Source organism: Odontesthes bonariensis, chromosome 6 (assembly GCF_027942865.1).
Source record: "Odontesthes bonariensis isolate fOdoBon6 chromosome 6, fOdoBon6.hap1, whole genome shotgun sequence".
NCBI lineage: Eukaryota > Metazoa > Chordata > Actinopteri > Atheriniformes > Atherinopsidae > Odontesthes > Odontesthes bonariensis.
Genome location: NC_134511.1, coordinates 18,572,741 through 18,590,829, shown reverse-complemented (window position 1 = coordinate 18,590,829; position 18,089 = coordinate 18,572,741). Strand labels below are relative to the sequence as shown.

Genomic DNA, 18,089 nt, shown 5'->3' with positions numbered 1-18,089 from the left:
GACCCTAGAGTTTGATATACTGACCCACGGTAACTTACTGCATAACCTTTGCTGTAACATAGGTGTGGGCTGCCAGAATCCACTCTGTAACCACCTCATTGTAATGCAAATCTATACTGTTCAGCTCCCCGATCAGAACAGTGACAGATGGCTGCAAATTAATTAAAAACTGGACTTTTTTTCTTTCTTTCTTTCTTTTTTTTGTAAGATTATGTCCCACGAGGAGGTTAACAGCACTCTATTTTCACAGCGACAAAATGGCGACTAAACGAGGACAGATGTGTGAATTAGAAATGAGGGCCATGTGGAGCCTGCCATTTTTAGACCTATATTTAGGGCCTGTTAAAAGAGTAATGACCATCAAAGGCCTGTAAAAGAGAGGAATTGCCATCAGAGCCTCTATCTAAAAGGTGATTTATTACACACTAATGGGAGGGAAATGGTTCTCCGCACATCAAAGGATAAAGCAACATAGTATAAAGCCCCTGAAAATAAACTTATTCGCCCCACAACACCCACATCTTCTCTTCATGCATGTTTAACGAGACTGATTGTCTCTTTAAAGCCAAGTACATTTCAAAGAGCTGCTAAATTGGATTCCATTTCAAAGTATATGTTGGCAACTTCAGTAGTTTTAAGTGATGCCGTATGTATGCAAGTTCATCAGAAAGGGTGGTGAAATGTGACTGATAGATTTATATCTCAATTATTACGATCAGAAACTAAAATAGTCTTGCAGCCTTGTTTCATGCCAGCGTTGTAGCAGTAATCTCAGACTCCTACCGTCCAGCACAGCTGATGCTGCGGAGAGCTTCCAACTGTGTCGAGCACACTCTTCACCTTCTGCTGAAATCTTCCTCTCTCAGTTTTAATGAACCTACACATCTATGGTTTCTCGTAGGACTGGTAAAGGGGAAGGAACACCGTTTGACATGCTGCTCAAGCTTGCATTGCTTTTTGCTGCATTGCAGATACTGAAATATGGGAGAAAAGAAAATGTACATGTTCATAATCAGCAACTGATGGCAAAGACTTGGGGCTGGGATTCCTGTGCCTACTGAGCTGATAATCAGTCCTATCGAACCACTGGCTCAGTTCAGCAGGAACAGGAGTCCAGTCTACTCACGACAGGACCAGAAACTTGCCCCAGCAGACTTCTAACAACTCACAAACAAATCTAAAAGACATTCACATCCTTTATGGCACCACGGTTATTGACACAGCAGTAGTTTTTTTTTTTTTTTATCAAGTTGTGGAATTATCAGGAGACAAAAACAACTGATTGAAATTTCACGGTACAACTATGCTAATAAAACAGCCGAGTCTCCATCTTAGCAACCAATCACAGACCATTTCTTTGTCTGTGTTTGTATGTTCTTTGCTGTTATTAACAATTATGTCATAGACCTGCATCATACTTGGCAGTATATTTCTGTGAAGGCCAAAGGAAGTCCTTTGGAGGAGTAGCTGACGTGTTTTGGCTTTAAGTTGTTTAACGCTAATAGCTTTCTTTCTAGATTGGATGAGACAGAAAGGCGCTCCACTCTGCTGTGATTAGATGATTTGCTGTCATTGAGCCTTTAACCTTGACTACCGCTCACTATTGCTGTTGGAGATGATTTCCTCAACAGTTTTGGATGTCAGCTCTGCACCTCATTTTCTTGTGAACCGTTTTTTTTAGTACTACACACTTAGCTGCAATATGAAAGCAGCCCGATGCTTTTTTTCAAATATGCTTTCAGACTTTGTGTGGTGACAACTAAAATATGGCATTTCCTTTCTTTGTTCACCAGTTTTACTTGAGACGCTACCGCACCACAAAAACTCAGTTTAACCAATGCTTCTATTTGACCTCTTTTTCCAAACAGTAACATTATATGTGTGCATGTAGGTTTTTTTTTTTCAGAAATGCTCCTCAGGCTCGCATTACACACAGACAGTAGCAGGTTGTAATCCATCCCCTCTGAACGTGCACATTCTGACCCGACAGTACACTAGTTATTCTCATACAGGTAGATCTATTGATCTATGAATTATATAGCTTTTGATCTGGGCTTGGAGGTTTTTAGACAAACCAATTCATTATTAAATCAATCAAAACAAATGAATGTGTGAAATGATCCATCATTATCAAACTTCTCTAATTCTCAAATTTTGGTCTTTAACTCCAGTATCAGTCGGGTTATGCTTCTCAGTCTTGAATTAAACAGTGTTTACTGTTTAACTTCACATCAGATAGAATATCGTAATAAATAATGTTTGTGTAATGCTCCAATCTGGGCATATCCTTCACTGTCTTCCAGGTTGCAGAATACGGACAGAGATGACAGGAATTTGGCACAGAGGCCGTACGAGGATCCAGAAGAAACACCAGAAAGCTGCTTCTTACTCTGCGGCCAACTGGATCGGTTTAGCGCAGTCAGTCCACTGTCTCATACAACTGCTCATATTGAGGCACTGTTAATTTGTAGTTAGGCAGAAAAATGACATCACTCCACCCATTTTTTGGATTATTAATGAAAATACAGACATTTCGTGGGAGATGACTCGGCACCTCCAGCCATGTCTAGGAATCTGACCTGCTGTGTTTAAGTTAATGCCGTTTGTGTCGGTGTGAGTTCGTGTCTGTTTAGTCTGAAGCCATGATCGGGTTCTTAAGAGTTTAGACTAGAAATACTTTGAGTGCTTTTCATGAACATGACTTCATTGTGGCCTGCAGTAAAAGTGAAAAAACTACAACAAGATGACTCTCAGGTATTACTGTGTGGGTAAATAATGTTGTTGTTTTTTACTGTTGTGCAGTTTTTATACAAATAAAGTATTATACACTTCCATAACATTAGGACATGTCTTTTCTTTAAGTGTACAGCATCACTCATGATCAAACCAAGTACACACACACACACACTTATATATACACATACATAGGTATACGATTGTCATATCTCAGAGGTGTGCATTGGTGTGAAATTCATTGACACAACAAAGGTCAAAAATACAACTCATATACACAAACACAGCATAAAAAGTAACAGAACTTACCGTCTAACACAGAAACCTGTCATATCGACAGCAATTACCGCTGATTCAAAGAACAATGTCTTTCCTCGCTCCCACAGATGGTGGGAGTTAGGGTTGAGAAAGATGCTGTTTTTTTCCCTTTATCCTTCCTTGTTAAAATGACAACATTACTGCATAAGACACCCACTGCCACTGACCACTGCAGCTCTGTATTATGCAAAACATGGAGTGTTGTTAGAACATGCCTAAATGAAAACATCACAGTGCAAAACATTCAGCCAAATCAGTAGTCTGGGATTTAACCCGACAAAATTCCAAACACTGTTTGTTGTTGTGACAAAAAAAAAAAGGTGAACATATCTTTTTAAAATAACTGCAGTAACTAATCCGATGTTTGTTGCTCCGACAACTTTTACGGCTTGAAAACCGTCCGGTATGCCGAGCCGAATAAAAACACTCAACAACCTCAACAACACTAAATGTCGCCAAACATTTATTTTTTCATATAAATTGCGAGAAATGTAAGTGTACAAGCACACGCATTCATTTGCTTACATTCCTGTGGCAGCAGTCAACCGATAGACACAAAAATTGAATATGCAGTAAGTACAAGCAAGGTACTGTGTGCAAAAAAATGTGAATCAAATATGTTGTTAGCTCTTCTTAAACTTTTTGACCATTGAAGTCATACAAATCACTTACGCACAAAAAAGCTGCAAGTAGCATATATTATATACTCCGCATTGTTGGAGAATGTCCTTCATGCGAGAATGGTTTAGCAGAAAATATGCTGCAGTTTGGCTTTTCTTGCCTTAAAACCTATGTCTTGCATTCAGCCTGTATAGCGGAAAGACTAATATTGTGAGAGAATCCAGTGAGTGGGAGGACTCTGACACGTACGAGCTGCTGCTTCTTTACAGTGTGATCCGTCACTGTTCAAGTGTCCTTGTGGGCCTTTCAGATGTGTTAATGCGTGTGCGTATAATTGTATCCACCCTGTAATCCGTCCTTTCTGCATTGTTTGACACACTTCGGCCGTCATACAGCAGCACATTTACACAACATCATGGCTGCTTGTCGTCCAGCAAAATCCGACATGAGGATGAGCACACCGCTGCGTGGCTTTATGCATTACTGCGTGTTTGTGGGTACGTGCTCTCACCTGTTGTGGATAGTGTGTGCTGTTTGTTGTGCTTGCATGTGCGTTAATGTCTTTTGAAGTTCCTTGATCCTGAGATGAACTCTGTCACTTGACGAGCAGCTTCCCTCATTTAGTCTGAGCTGAAGTGAGCTGAGAACACACGCTGCTTCATCAAACAGACCAGACTGATCCACCACCTGGACTGGCACAGATAAGGACAAGTTATTGCCACTGACAGGGCCAAGATGCTTGAACAGAAAAAGCAAATCAAAATCATGCGTGGTTGAAATAAGATTTTTGCAGCAGCAGCAAAATACTAAAATGCCACAATTACTTTTCTCTTTTGACTCAGAAATCATTTATCCTAAAATGAACAAAAGTCTGGTCTTGTTTTTCTCTGTTTCTCAAACATAAAACTTAAAGCAGAAGTATTTTGTGAGATGTGTGCGTCACACATTTAATTCACCCAATATCCTGCATTGACAGGTATAATAAACAACCCACAAGTATTTTTCTCCTTGGTTTGGTGGATCGTTTCTGGAATCTAGAGAGCATTTTTTTTTTTTGCGAGTGGCATTTCTCTCTCATCATCACTTTAAGTGTCCTTGGGCAACACACTGAAGCCTGAACAAGCACCAAACATACCGAGGAAGATTGTGTGATACTCTTATTTAGTGATTTGGTGTTTAAAATTGTGAAAACCTTCGAAATCACAGTGTCGGTTCAGTGTTGTGCATGACTGTTTAAGGGGGAAGTGCTGTAAAAAAAGGATCTGGAAATGGCTGTAGATCAATCAACAAAGTATTGTCCTCACCTTTTTCAAAATCTCTGTTGAGTTACTCAGTGGTATTTGGCTGAAAACAGCAAAATCAATCAAGAGGTTGAGGGTCAACGATGAAGCCAGTGATGGCATCTGACGTGCTGAAAGCAGGCCGATCAATGACTGCAGGCGCCCAACGGGAAGAGGATCAGTTAAGACAGAGAAAATAGTCCGCAGATGGTCCCATGCTTCGTTGGCTTGTTCCTGGTGACAAAAACATCGGGCCACTTGTTAAAAAAATTTCTGATCTTTCCTGCGAATAAAGATCAATAGACTAGCAACTTGCAAAAAATAGAAGAAGAGGACTTAATGGGTGTTGAACATATAATTGTAATGGGGGAGATGACTGCGACAACAGCGGGTCTCTGAGGTTTATGAGAGGATGCGGACAAACTGGAGACAGAGAGACGAAACTCAGGCCAGCTGGCCAGACACTCACTGAAAAATCAATACTACATCACCCTTTTTGCCCAGCCCCCCTCCCTCATCTGTATCTCCAACTCTCACCACTGTCTCACTCTCTGCCTCTCAGATGGTGGTCATCCATTATTTATTCTTTAATGTGTTATTCTTCTTCTTCTGTGGCGGTTCTGTGACTTTCAGCAACCACACGGCTGTCTGGGGCAAATAAGAGCTTCCACTCCGTTCGCTTGTTGAGTTATGATGCTGCACAGACCATCTGAGATTTTATCAACACTGTTTAGTCTCGTCTCACAAAACACCCCTCAGAACTTCCGTACTGTGTGTTGTTCTTTATTGTTTCGCTCCAGCGATGCAAGAATTCAATTTAGAGATGATACATTTAAAATGGGTTTTAGCACCTTTATGGAGCTCATAACCCATCAATGAGGTCACATGGATTTCTGCAACAGATTTACAGCAATCCATCAAATCAGACATAATACTAAAGTGGAGGACAACAAGGTGATTCCACGGCTACAAAAACTTGACAAATAGTCATCATTTTCTGTTCTGAGAACGGTCTTACCAGCTGTAAAGTTCTGTGGTGCCACCTGTTGGTGGGGTGATGGTAGAAGGTCAGCAGCCACAGGAGTGGACCACAGTCCTCAGGCCCAGATGTAACCAGCAGCTGGACCGCCACCTGCACCCAGTGGGCGCATTGAACCAGCAGGAACCAGGCCTCAAACACTGTGTGATGCCCCCTATGGGGCAGAAGGAGAAGCAACATTCAACACTAGGGGTAAAGGACTAACAAAACAACGCTTTAGTGGAAGTAAAGACAATTATTATTGCGAACATTAAATGATCACATTAGTTCATGCTGCATGGGTCATTTCAAAATAACTGAATTATTCCAAGGCACATATTATCCACTCTTTCTTTACTTGTCACATGATGACTGTGGGGAAAAAAAAAACTAACCGTATGAGATGCACCACAAAACAGCACAGTGGATCTTCACAAAGCAACAACACAAACAGAGCTGTAAACACCTCATAAATCAGGTGAACTGTGTGATCTGATTTCACTGCCTGGCACTTAACCCAGTCTCAGTCTCAGTTTTTCCAGGCCGAATAACTCTTTTTGTTTAAAATAAAACTGATTTTTGGCAGCACAACTATTATCACACTGCTGTCCTATCACTTAATAAAACTGGACCATAAAGAAGGGGGGGGGGGGGGGGGGGGGGGCAGTGACATGATTACTGTTTGTCAATGAAATGCAAGTTACTTACAATGCAACATGTGCTTCAAAAAAACCTTGAGACAACAGGCTGCCTTGGGTCATTTCCATTATTAAAGCTTTATAAATGAGTGTGGAAACTGTGTGTGGATTATCAAAGAGACACAAAGCTTTGATACAAATCTGACTCAGAACTATTGTGAATCTCACTGTTTGATCTAATTTGTGATGTGATGCTGAGGATCTGTAATGTTTCATCACATACAACTTAATTAAAAAGCGATAAGCATCGTAAACATGGGCGTAAGTAAGAAGCGCAAATGCTGAATCCATCGGAAATCTGAACAAGCTTCATCTTTCTTCAGCCAGACATTTATGATCAGTGACTAGTTCTCTTTGTGTACGAGTTTCTTTATGACTGATGCCAAAGAAAACTGACAGATGGCTTAAATGTGATTAGGATATGGCGTTCTTTTTAAACTCTTCCACTTTTTATCAGATTCCTGACACTTCCGAATTAGAAAAACAATAATAAAATGACTGCTGAACATTCAGATTAAGATTGAGATCAGATTTATCGGTCATGCATACACACGAAATTTGTCTTCCGCTTTTAACCCATCCAGGTTGGCACCTGTTGACACACACGTGCACAAGATCACACACTCATAGAGACAGATGCCAACCTGGAGCGGTGGGCAGCCATTCGCAGCGCCTGGTGAGCATGGGGGTACGGTGCCTTGCTCAAGGGCACCTCGGCCGTGACAAGGAGGTGGACACCCCTCCAGCTGTCAGTTCCACCAATGTTTTTGAGTGGCGAGAGTGGGAATCGAACCTGCCAACCTTCCGGTTATTGGAGGACCGACTCTAACCACTGAGCCACGACCGCCTAAACAATGTTATACTGCACTGTCTTTGTAAGCTTAAGTAAATCTATGCTGCGTTCCCTCGATCTCCAGCAGAATTTTAAACTTTAACAAAAATAAATCTCTAACAGAAAATCACCACCTACTGCAGTAATTCTTTTACACAAAACAATCAACAACTGCAGAAAATGTCAAAAGGACACATGACTGTTTAATTGGTTTATCACTAGTTCCCATTTTAAAAACTTAATTCGGTGCATTACTGCAAATTATTGCTATATTTGAGTAAAGAAATAAGATGGAGACCAGAACATCTTAATATACGAGAAAAACATAAATGTCAGTGTTGTAAAGTTCAAATATAAATGCAAGATAACCTGAAGATTTAGACGGGATGAGAGCTGCAGCAAACCGAACTGAGCCACGCAGCTGCAACAGCAAGAACGATTTGAAGTTTAAAGAGCAAAGATTATATTCTCAGATTTCCCTAATACTATCATTAGAGCTGTCCTCATCATCTGACCTTTTTCCCCCTTGGCATCAACATGTGAACAGCAGCAGTGGTCTGCAGGGCTTTGGCAGCAGTTACACACCATACAACTTTCCCACTGCTGGCTTGGAACAACTTTTTTGGAATTCTGCATGGAGCTCCGACTGGAGCGTTGTTGGGGATAATGGCCCCTGTTTAAAGCCGCAGCTGGAGTATCAAGTCAACCCTCTTCATCTTTATAGGACATCAAATGTGCTCTGCTTTTTATCTGCATTCCCTGCACTCCTTTTCTCTAAATGCATCCAACCAAAGCAACTATCTGCTTTTCTCTTTTTTATGCCGATGTGGTATTTTATTTTTTTTTTTTAGTCTGGGCACATTCTTCCAACCTTTCGCGTCTCCTTCTCCACTACTTTTTTTTTACTCTTTTTGGACTTCCCAATGCCTGTATTCTCCAAAATACTGTCTTTCAAAAGATAACAGTCTCTAATGAAAGCTTGGAGAAGCCACATGGACCTCTCTATAATGATGCAAGGGGAAAATTACTGACTCATCACCCTCTCTAAACCCTCCATCAGTCGGTGATGGAAGCAGACACACATTAGAAAATTCTCTCTCCACGCCTTTCTCCCTCTAACCTGGTGCTTGTGCCGTCTCCATCTCGCTCCTCCTCTTCTGTCAATCTCTGTAATGAGCTGCTGAGCGACTTCAGGTGATTTTTCCAAGCTTCCTGAGGCATCTCTGCAATACCACATTCAGTGATACCAACATAATGTTTAATTGCGGCACAGATATGGACATCTATCAGTCAGTTAGTATTTACCAAAGTACAAAGTGCATTGTGCTTTTGGATTAATTTGATAATCAAATCTTTATATTGCTTTTTCTCACTCCTCCAATGTCACAAAATGCAAATAAATACTCGTAAGCAGAAGCTTCTTTCAGCTTTATTTTTATATAAACTTAAACATTTATGAATGAGTTGTAGCTTATTGACTGGAGAGTTTTTGAGGTACTGGTGACCTTAGGCCGAGTCAGACTACAAGTTCTGTTTTTGTCCTAAGTTATAATAACCCTGTCCAACGGCTGCATTGTCAGATTTACTGTACAGTCGTGATGAACGTCATGTTAATCTTCTCATCTTACCAACAAGCTGAAAGATACAGAAAAAAAGCCACTTATCTAAATATTAGGCCCACGTGTTGTATTTTGCAATCAGAACTGAATCAACAGCAATTCACTTTCTCCTATTTTCCAGCAATTCCATGTAACTGCTTTTAGAGCCAGAATGGCGTTTGTCAAATGCCCCAATCTGGAAAAATACCTTCCTACCACGAGCCAATTTTTCCCTCAACTCTCACCAAGCTGACACTTCAGGTTAACTAACAAACTTTAACAAACATCTCCTATTCGCCCCAGGCAATGTATTAAAAATGCAATCCTAAATCTTTCTGAGGAATTCTTTTACTTTTTACAGAACCATTTCCACTCACTCCCTGGTGAAAAATTGCCCTTCATCACAAACACATACACACACATACACAGTGATAATTAACTTTGAGTTCTGGCTGGGCTCCAGCGTGTCCCTAAATGGCTCCATTCATGTAAATAATTCCTGCCTACAGGCCAGTCTGGGCACACACTGATAAGCAGCGCAGAAATGTGCTCCAGCACTCACCTACTGTGCATCTCAATGGTACAGAACACTGGTAATACAGTAACACTCAATTCTTCTTAAGATGATAAATACGTGCATAAGCGAATTTGTGGAATACGATCAAGAAAAACAGGGAACTTAAATCCCTGTATGAGTTCCACAGAGGAAATGACACATCGTATCACGTCGACTTTTACATCGAACATAAAACGCTTTACACAGTTACTAACTAACTATATTGATTAACAAGAACAGGACACAGAGGAGCCCATTGATTCTGCAGAAGGAAAACTGTTGACAGACAGTGAAACAACACTTGGTTATGGTCTTACTCATATTACAAGCTTCTGTGCTTTGCGTTAGACTGAAACATCCAAAGACAAACACAGCGAGAATGCATGTGCACACTGACCTGATGGCATGGTCAAGAGGTGAGTCAGCAGACCTGGAGGTGACTGTGGGAAGAAGGCCTTTAAAGATGCAGATGTCTGAACCAACACAGGAAAAAAAAATTCTGAACTTTATCAGTGGAAATCAGACTTGCTTTCGACTTGTACATCCTCGTACTCCAAAAGACTGATAAATGACACTCTGAATTGGAGGCTGCGTAACGGTGATACACTAGGTGCAAATGTGTAATGTGGCGTGTAATAGGAAGCGTTTAGTGCGGTGTGATGACAGCCACTAAAACTGAGGTCAGTGTAAACGCACAGTGGCACTGCCACCTACTGTTTAAGAGTGATGAAAAGGAATAACTGTATTCACAAAGCTGTGCAGCACAAAACTTAGATACATATTAACACATTGCTTCTTTGACAGTAATGGCCAACATGCAATGGCCAGATAATTCCCTACAGTCATGCAGGATCGTCTGGATGGATGAAAAAGCACCAGAGGTGGTAGCTAAGAGCAGCATCTTAGAAAAAAATAAGTGTAACACATCAGTGTAACATAGTTTATCCCCTCAAAGCACTGATTAAAGGGCTAGATGACCACTAAAGAAAAGGGGCATTTTACCTCGGCAAAATGGAGTGTTAGGGTTAAAAGGTAAGGCCCAGGGAAGAAAATAAGAGAAAATGGGTTTGGGTCTTAAAGGAATAATGTGTAGAATTTATTGTCTTCAACTCCCAATAAATCCTTCACACCGGGACTTTAAATAGTTATCATCTAACCACAAAGCTGCATCTGATGCAGTGTAGTAATGGATTATGAAGACGAGAAAAAAACGTGGATTTTCATTTTATGGCTAAAAATAACTGTACATGCATAAGATTTTACACTTAGGTAAATTATACCTGTAATGGCTAGTTGCATTCATTCATTCGTTCGTTCATTTAATTGCATCAATTATTTCAAGGAAGAAAAAAAAATAATTCAAATTAAGCAATTTCTGTTTTTATTCAAATGAAAATCGTTTTTTAATCAAAATCTTGAAATATCCTTTTTTTTCTTCTTCTTTATCTTTGTCACCACAAAGATTGGGTATAACCATTTTCTGACACGACCCGAAGAATAAGACGATTCAATTAAATGAAAAACAGAAACAGCCAAAAACATTCATGCCAGGACTTTCCTCTGATAACGTGACGAGCCGTACCCGAGGCTGCAGCAGAGCCAGTTCCCTCCAGAAACACCTGGTGAAGGTTTGGATAACACATCTGACAGACTGGTTTCCCTCGGCTTGCCTGAGAATGGACCTGCCAAACATTCAAGTACAGACACACACGATTATGTTGCATTCTGTCGCCCAGCCTTCGAAGAAGAAAAAGAATCACTTCAGCTGACCAATATATGTTACATTTAACAAAAATATATTAAAATTAAATGTGCACATGCTCACACCTCCAACGTGACACACCGCCACTTACCTGAAGATGTCATTTGCAACTAGAAACATCAAACAATGCTGAGCACAAGCTTTGGGCTGTAAAACACAAAATCACAAATCCTTAGAAGCAATAGATAGATATTCACATGATATGAAGATACAACAGTCGGTTAGTTTATTGAGCAGCTGTGTCAACCTACAGTTGGTTTTGTGTGATTTTGATTGGACTAACTTGTGTAAATGCATTTCAAAAGTCCAGTTTTAGTCAGATTAACAATAATAATAACAATAATAATAATTTTTCTCTAGTGTTATGTAAACATGCTTAGGGACAAAGCAAATGGTCCAAAACTTATTGATAATTTAAAAAAAAAAAGGATGTGCTTCCATTATAAAGTGTGAGTGTTTATCCACTGGGTGGCACTCTTGGATCATATAGGAACGTCCCCCTTTGTACCTCTGTTTCTCTGTTCTCACTCTCTTCCCTGTTAAACACACAGTTCACCACTTTGTCAATCCTTCTCAACACACCCACACACATGCTTTCTCATCTCCTCCTAATGCACACTTATCATGTGTTTTAAATTTAATACACTCTAAAACGGCCCAGCGCAAACATTTAACAGCTGCACTGTGTATATCTTTGAGTCCCTAATTATCTCCCCCACAACAATTAACTCATATAAGACCATGTGCTCCACTATGGAAGGCCCACATGTCGTCTACCTTATAGATTCACTCCTGCAGGGCAATACAGAAGTTTTAAAATGGAAAAAAAAATGTGCAAATTTTGCAAGTTTTTCGATTTATTAAATTTTATCGTTGAACAACTTAAAGCTGCTATTTGCGCTAGTAGTTCAAAATGTATTAACTGCTGTATTAGTGTAATTTTGATAGGATAAACAACTGACTGCATGACTGTAATTCCTAATATATACCAATGAGCAATAACCTGTTTTTATAAAGAGTTGATAAGCTGCATTTCCCTCCATTTTATGTATATTTCTATGAGCAACTGACAAAGTGCAACAGTATGAGTCCAATTATGTTTGCAGTAAGAACAAAACAGCCCCACCCAGTGTTCACATGGTGTAATTACAACTTTAATTACAAAAATACATGTCAAAATAACAAGTGTGCACTTATCCTCAGTTCTGTCCATTTCTTTGTTGTACTCTCAGAAAACAGCACTGATTCAACCACACACACTTGAGATGTAACTGTTTGCATGCATCTCAGAAATGTGTTGGCATATGATCTATGTATAACGGTGCACATCTGCATATGTTTGTTTCATGCCAACGTGCATGCATGCATGTGAACTGTCATGGTTCCTTCTGGTGAAAACAGCTGGGGTTTTTTTGTTTGTTTTTTAAAGCATCCTCCTCCATACCTTACCACTAACACTTCAAGGAGGGTCAATTACAGCACGCAACAAACATCCTGTTTTTGGCAGTCGGGGCCAGGAAGTGAGTGTTTATTGTTATTGGGCCTGCGTTTCTCACTGGATCACAGGGGGTTGGGACAAGTCAAAATGAGGAATGTGAGCCTAATTTCATGTTTCCCATTTTTGATTGTAGTTTAAACAAGAGAGTGAAAGAGAGGCGAGGAGACGGCGCAGTCTGCTCATATTTCCTCACGTTATTTGCTCTTGTATGCGAGTGTCCCAACAGAGATTCATATCCACAGACACTTGAAACCTAACCCTCCCTTGCTTAATGACAGACACATTATACCAGATGTAATATCATAAACAAAAACACGAGGACTGTGTGAGACGTAACGCATGACTATAAGTGCGTGTGACCTAATGAGGTGATAAAATCAGAGGTCAATCCAAGATGGATAAAAGGGTAGACTGTAAGCACTGTACGAAAAGGCTTGGGTGTCCCTGTGAGGACGACCAAATCACAAAAAATGCTGTGTGAAGTGAAAAGAAGACAACATCCAATTTAATCATTTGCCTAGGTTTTCCAGAAATTGTCTAGACATTTATCAATCTGTGAAAATACAAAGAAATAACACTCCACGCTTGCCGTCCTGTTCTCTCTCAAACATAGTTTGTTCGAACCGCAGGCTTTCTGACACATCCGTTCCTACAAACTCAAGTTGACAGAGTTGAGCACAATCACCAAACAAGCATGTCTTTGTAAATTTGATGTTAGTAACTCAAGCACATGCACTGCAGTGTGTTACAATCTGTCTTAATTTATGTAAACGACTCCTAAACTTGAAAAGTTGCGCATTGCTGCCCTGATACATACACAGCTCAAGTGGACCATCACTCTTGGAAAACAAGAGCGACACAACAGACACGCTCAACCTAACGTAACTCAAGCAAAATGCAGGTAAATTCAAGTCTCACTGACATATATAGCTGCCAAAAGGAGTGCAATCAGCAACGTAAGTAAACGGGATACCATTCAGAACCTGTATGCAAGGATATTTATTGCTTTGTAAGGACATTTGAACAAAACCCTTGATTCTGGTGGACACTACTGTATCAAGTTTCAGTGCTGTTTTAATTGTCTCGTTTCAGTGACATATTCCCTATACTTATAGTGGCTAAACAAATTGCAGTTGTTGGGTAAAAAGACGCACCTCTCGGCCAAATGACTCTGACTATATTGTAATAATGACGATATCCTCTTAAAAACCCTGTCATAACAATGTTAAAACAAAAGAAAAATAAATCGCTTCTGACCTTTGAATTACTTCTGAGCTTGAGTTGCACCCAAGGATTCATGTGATACTTACCCAACATAGTAAAGGCTGTGTAGCAAAAAGCCAAATGATGTGAGATGTGACGCAGCATTTGCCGAATTATGTGAATTACATGCAGAGTAAAGCCAAAATGGTGTTAACCAGGCAGAAACCGTCAGTGAAGACCCTCCAAAAAAAAGCAATGGGACAGTTCCAAGAGCTGTGCATATGAAAACGGCACAATGGTTTGGTTTCACAGTTACAAAGCAGTTCAAAGTGGAGCTAAACACATATGGATGTGTGCAATGATTTCTAATGTGAGGCAGATGAGTCATACTTTGTACATAACAAACTAATTTAATAGCAGCAGTATATCATCAGATTATAAACAGTTTCAAAAGCTGCCAATTCATGCGGCAGTAAAACTGAAGAAAATGCCACAGCACAAAACAAATACTCAACATAGTTCTTTTCAACTATGTCAAGATAAAACAAATCATCATAAGTCATCATTAGTAACTCAGAAGTATAACTTGTGAATGTTTAATACTTTTCATGCCCTTTAAATGTAAGTAGATGCATATTTGATTGCAATTTCAGCCTTCCAAATGTACAGAAAAATAACGTTCACATAACAAGATGATACTTCTGATACTAATAAATAATTTGTCATTTATTCTAAATGTTTTGATATTTCATAGACTACACTGTAGACTAGACAACACTGACAATGAATGGGAGACGAATAAATCATATAACAAAAAAGTAAGTGTTAGTTATAACCCTAGTTTAGCCTCTGAGACATCTCCAGAACTGTAGCCTTGCAAAGTCAGATTACATTCATGAGTGATGAATTTATCTTGTTTGGTAGTGATTTACACATTCCATGTAAAAAACAAAACAAAAAAAGAAACACCTATACTCACCAGCAGGGACTTTGTTACTTCCTGCTCAAGCTTCAGTGGCGATGACCATGTGGCTGTTAGAGACTCAAGAAGACTGAGCACTGCCTCCTCCAGGCTAGGCAGGCTGTGATACCACAGAGAGATTCTGGCCTGCTCTTCTAATGACAAGCCATAACTGAAAAAAACAGTACTGTAAGCTGACAGTAGCGTACATTCCTTTTTCAAATGATTGCAGCAATGTTTGAAGCCACTATATAATGCGTACACTTCACACTCTGATTTCAGTGCAATGAACATGCACAATATGAGCAGTGAATTTTCCACTACCTTGGGTGAGCAGAGCTCAACGTATCAATGAAGTCTTCACTCAGAGCTTCTCTGACGCAGGTCACTGGCTGTTGCAGCAAAGCACAAATGAGAGGAGAAGTCTCGGGACAAGTGACGAGGGGGACACAAACCTCTGATGTAGCCAGAGTACTATGACGTGAACACCTGGAAGATAAGAATCCATCCATCCAATGAGGTGTTAAAGCCCTTTTGTCTGGCAGAAGCACTTTCTGTCAGCGTTTCATCCAAAACGTTCTCTGACCCTGAACTTGTTTTTTATGCTTTTGTGACAACATATATCCACTTAAATTGCATTTTTGTGATAAACCAACTTAATCTTTTTCATAGAGTTTGTATAAGCTATTTGTCAGTCTGCTATTTGTTAAGCACACTTTCTACATCATGAGCCCCAAACAGTCTCAATCTGACAGCCATAGCACAAGGATAGCTTAAAGTGTGACATAATCCATCAGAGACCGAATTACAATGAATATCATGGTCATGTGCAAGTGCTATTATTGGAATGAGCCCGTTTTAAGGTCTGTTTTGTGTTGAACAAGAAACAATTTGACCCCCTTTCCAATGGAGCAGGCACACAGATCAGCCTTGCAGACCTTCTGTGCTATCAGCTGCTATGGTGCAGAACAGACTGTGGATCATTTTAATTCTACCAGGTTGTTTGAGCTTAATCACCATTACATTCTTAATATCAGTACAATCAACAATTAGTGTCCTGCTAATCTGCAGCCCTACTGCTGCTACTGCAAGCGAATTATATTGTTAGGAAAGACTATCGTTGAAGTTAAAGTCCAATAATTAATGAATGACTTAACTATGTAATCAACTACATTCTTTGGTTCGAAACCTAATAAATTCAAGCATAAGTTCCACATTTCTATGACACTGTTATACCGTGAGGGCGTTAGACATTTCCTCTCTTTTCATTTACAAGTTAACAACATAGTCAGCAGTTTAATTACCTAATTCATTTACGTAATCATTGCACCACTATATTTTTACTGTAAATTTCCATTTACCGCTGATCTATGCAGCTTTGAGAGCAGCTACTCTGTCCAATGTTTTCCTGCAGCCGTGTGACCATCTGAAATGTGAAAAAAAAAAGGCAAAATTTACACACAAAACACAATGGTGTAATTACATTCTGTATGAATGTGTGCAAGTGTTTGACCGACAGCAATAAAGAGACAATACCTTTTTCAGTACTTTGAGATGGTACTCTTTAGCCGGTACACCCATGTGCCTTATTAGTGCTTGGGCTGGAGCATCATCTTCGTCTGTGGCAAGCTGACACAACACTTTCTGTGGGAGAGCAGGCAACGGAATGTTTGTCAGAGGATTGGTACTTTTATTAATTGCATTTACAGTAGATAAAACTTTAATTCCAAAAACTCCAAAAGTTATTGACATCAAAGCAAATGGTTACTGGAAAATAAGAAGACTGATGGCGTCACATCATTTAAAACACATGAGCGGAGAAAAGGTATTCCAGTAAGTGAGAATGTATGGACAGCATATGAGCAGCTTCAGAAATGAACATTCTTTGTAACAGAGAGCCTTAGTGTTTTACAAGAATTTTTTTAAGAGGGGCCTCATCATAGACTGATAAACTAGACTATAAAACTCAGCCAATTCCCATCTGTGAAAAACGCTGGTCATAATGAAGGAACAATGAGGAACAAAATACTCATACAGTTAAGTTATGATGTGGCTTGGGTACTTCTCATTACACTTCTCAAACACTTCTAAAACTGATGACCCCCCCCCCCCCCCCCCAACAAATACCATAAACACGATGTTGCAAAAGAAGAGGCAAGACACACTGACTCGTTTTGATGAAACAAAGCATCCAGTGGTTGAATTAATAATATTTGACAAGATTTTTTAATTGGAATTCAGTCAGGAGTTCAGGGAAAACGCAAACACCTACAACTTTTAACTGGGGGTTGAGTTAAACCTTCGAAAACATCCCCGGCATTAAACCACAAAGTTGACTCGCTAATACAAGTTGGACAGTGGGATCCAAGAAAAACTGTCGATGACTCACATCTTCAGCACACAAAAACATCCGCAGTGCTAAGCAGACTGAAAAAAAAAGGCACAAACTCCTATGAAACTGCAGATAAAGAAGGCCTAAACGGAGAGGAAGAGAGAAAGATATTGTGAAAAAGAAGTGTACAAAAAAAACTAAATCCAAGGGAGAGGAGGGCTGCGGAGGTATTGGTGGAGCTGTGTGGTTTCTTTGGCCAGGCTCTACAGCACGCTAAGATGCTAACCCTCCACATAGTCTCACAAAACAACCCCAATTACTACCATCTGAGAGCCCTAAAACCCTGCACATTGAGTGCATACAAAAGCAATCACGCTCAACCCACAGTTGGTAAAGAGGTATAGTGGGAAAGGGGGATGAGAGAGAGGGAAGAATGGTTAGAAGAAATATCAGACAGACTGGAACGCACAGCGATGGCTGCATTGAAGCACGTAAAAAAGGGTGTGGTCGCCAGAGGAATGGGATGAAGGGCAGATAGATGGCAAATATTTGAAGTCAAAAGCCATCTTTCTCTCACAGAAAAAAGACACTGAGTTGGCTTTGGGGAGAGGCTGCTGCCATGGAAATGATCTCTCCATAAATCTAAAATTAAAACGGAGGATGCAGAAAAACGCATAAA

General features: G+C 40.0%; 2 protein-coding genes across 4 annotated transcripts in view; one reads left to right on the top strand and one right to left on the bottom strand.

The window, feature by feature from the left end:
- aopep (aminopeptidase O (putative)) overlaps nucleotides 1-2,837 on the top strand; it is a 70,792-nt gene extending 67,955 nt beyond the window's left edge. For both annotated transcript variants that reach the window (XM_075467741.1, XM_075467742.1), the window contains exon 18: nucleotides 2,304-2,837. The gene's annotated coding sequence lies outside the window, so the exon portion shown is untranslated. The remainder of the gene's footprint in view (nucleotides 1-2,303) is intronic.
- fancc (FA complementation group C) overlaps nucleotides 2,769-18,089 on the bottom strand; it is a 29,625-nt gene continuing 14,304 nt past the window's right edge. The window contains exons 5-15 of one of the 2 annotated variants that reach the window (XM_075467743.1): nucleotides 16,615-16,722; nucleotides 16,440-16,504; nucleotides 15,403-15,567; nucleotides 15,097-15,250; nucleotides 11,508-11,563; nucleotides 11,237-11,336; nucleotides 10,052-10,127; nucleotides 8,621-8,723; nucleotides 5,971-6,145; nucleotides 4,977-5,186; nucleotides 2,769-4,359 (exon numbers count right to left, since the gene is read on the bottom strand). In XM_075467743.1, coding sequence (XP_075323858.1) covers nucleotides 4,180-4,359; nucleotides 4,977-5,186; nucleotides 5,971-6,145; nucleotides 8,621-8,723; nucleotides 10,052-10,127; nucleotides 11,237-11,336; nucleotides 11,508-11,563; nucleotides 15,097-15,250; nucleotides 15,403-15,567; nucleotides 16,440-16,504; nucleotides 16,615-16,722 — 1,392 coding nt within the window. In that variant the 3' untranslated portion in view covers nucleotides 2,769-4,179. Of the gene's footprint in view, nucleotides 4,365-4,976; nucleotides 5,187-5,970; nucleotides 6,146-8,620; nucleotides 8,724-10,051; nucleotides 10,128-11,236; nucleotides 11,337-11,507; nucleotides 11,564-15,096; nucleotides 15,251-15,402; nucleotides 15,568-16,439; nucleotides 16,505-16,614; nucleotides 16,723-18,089 lie in introns of both variants that reach the window. The other variant, XM_075467745.1, reaches the window with a different exon arrangement.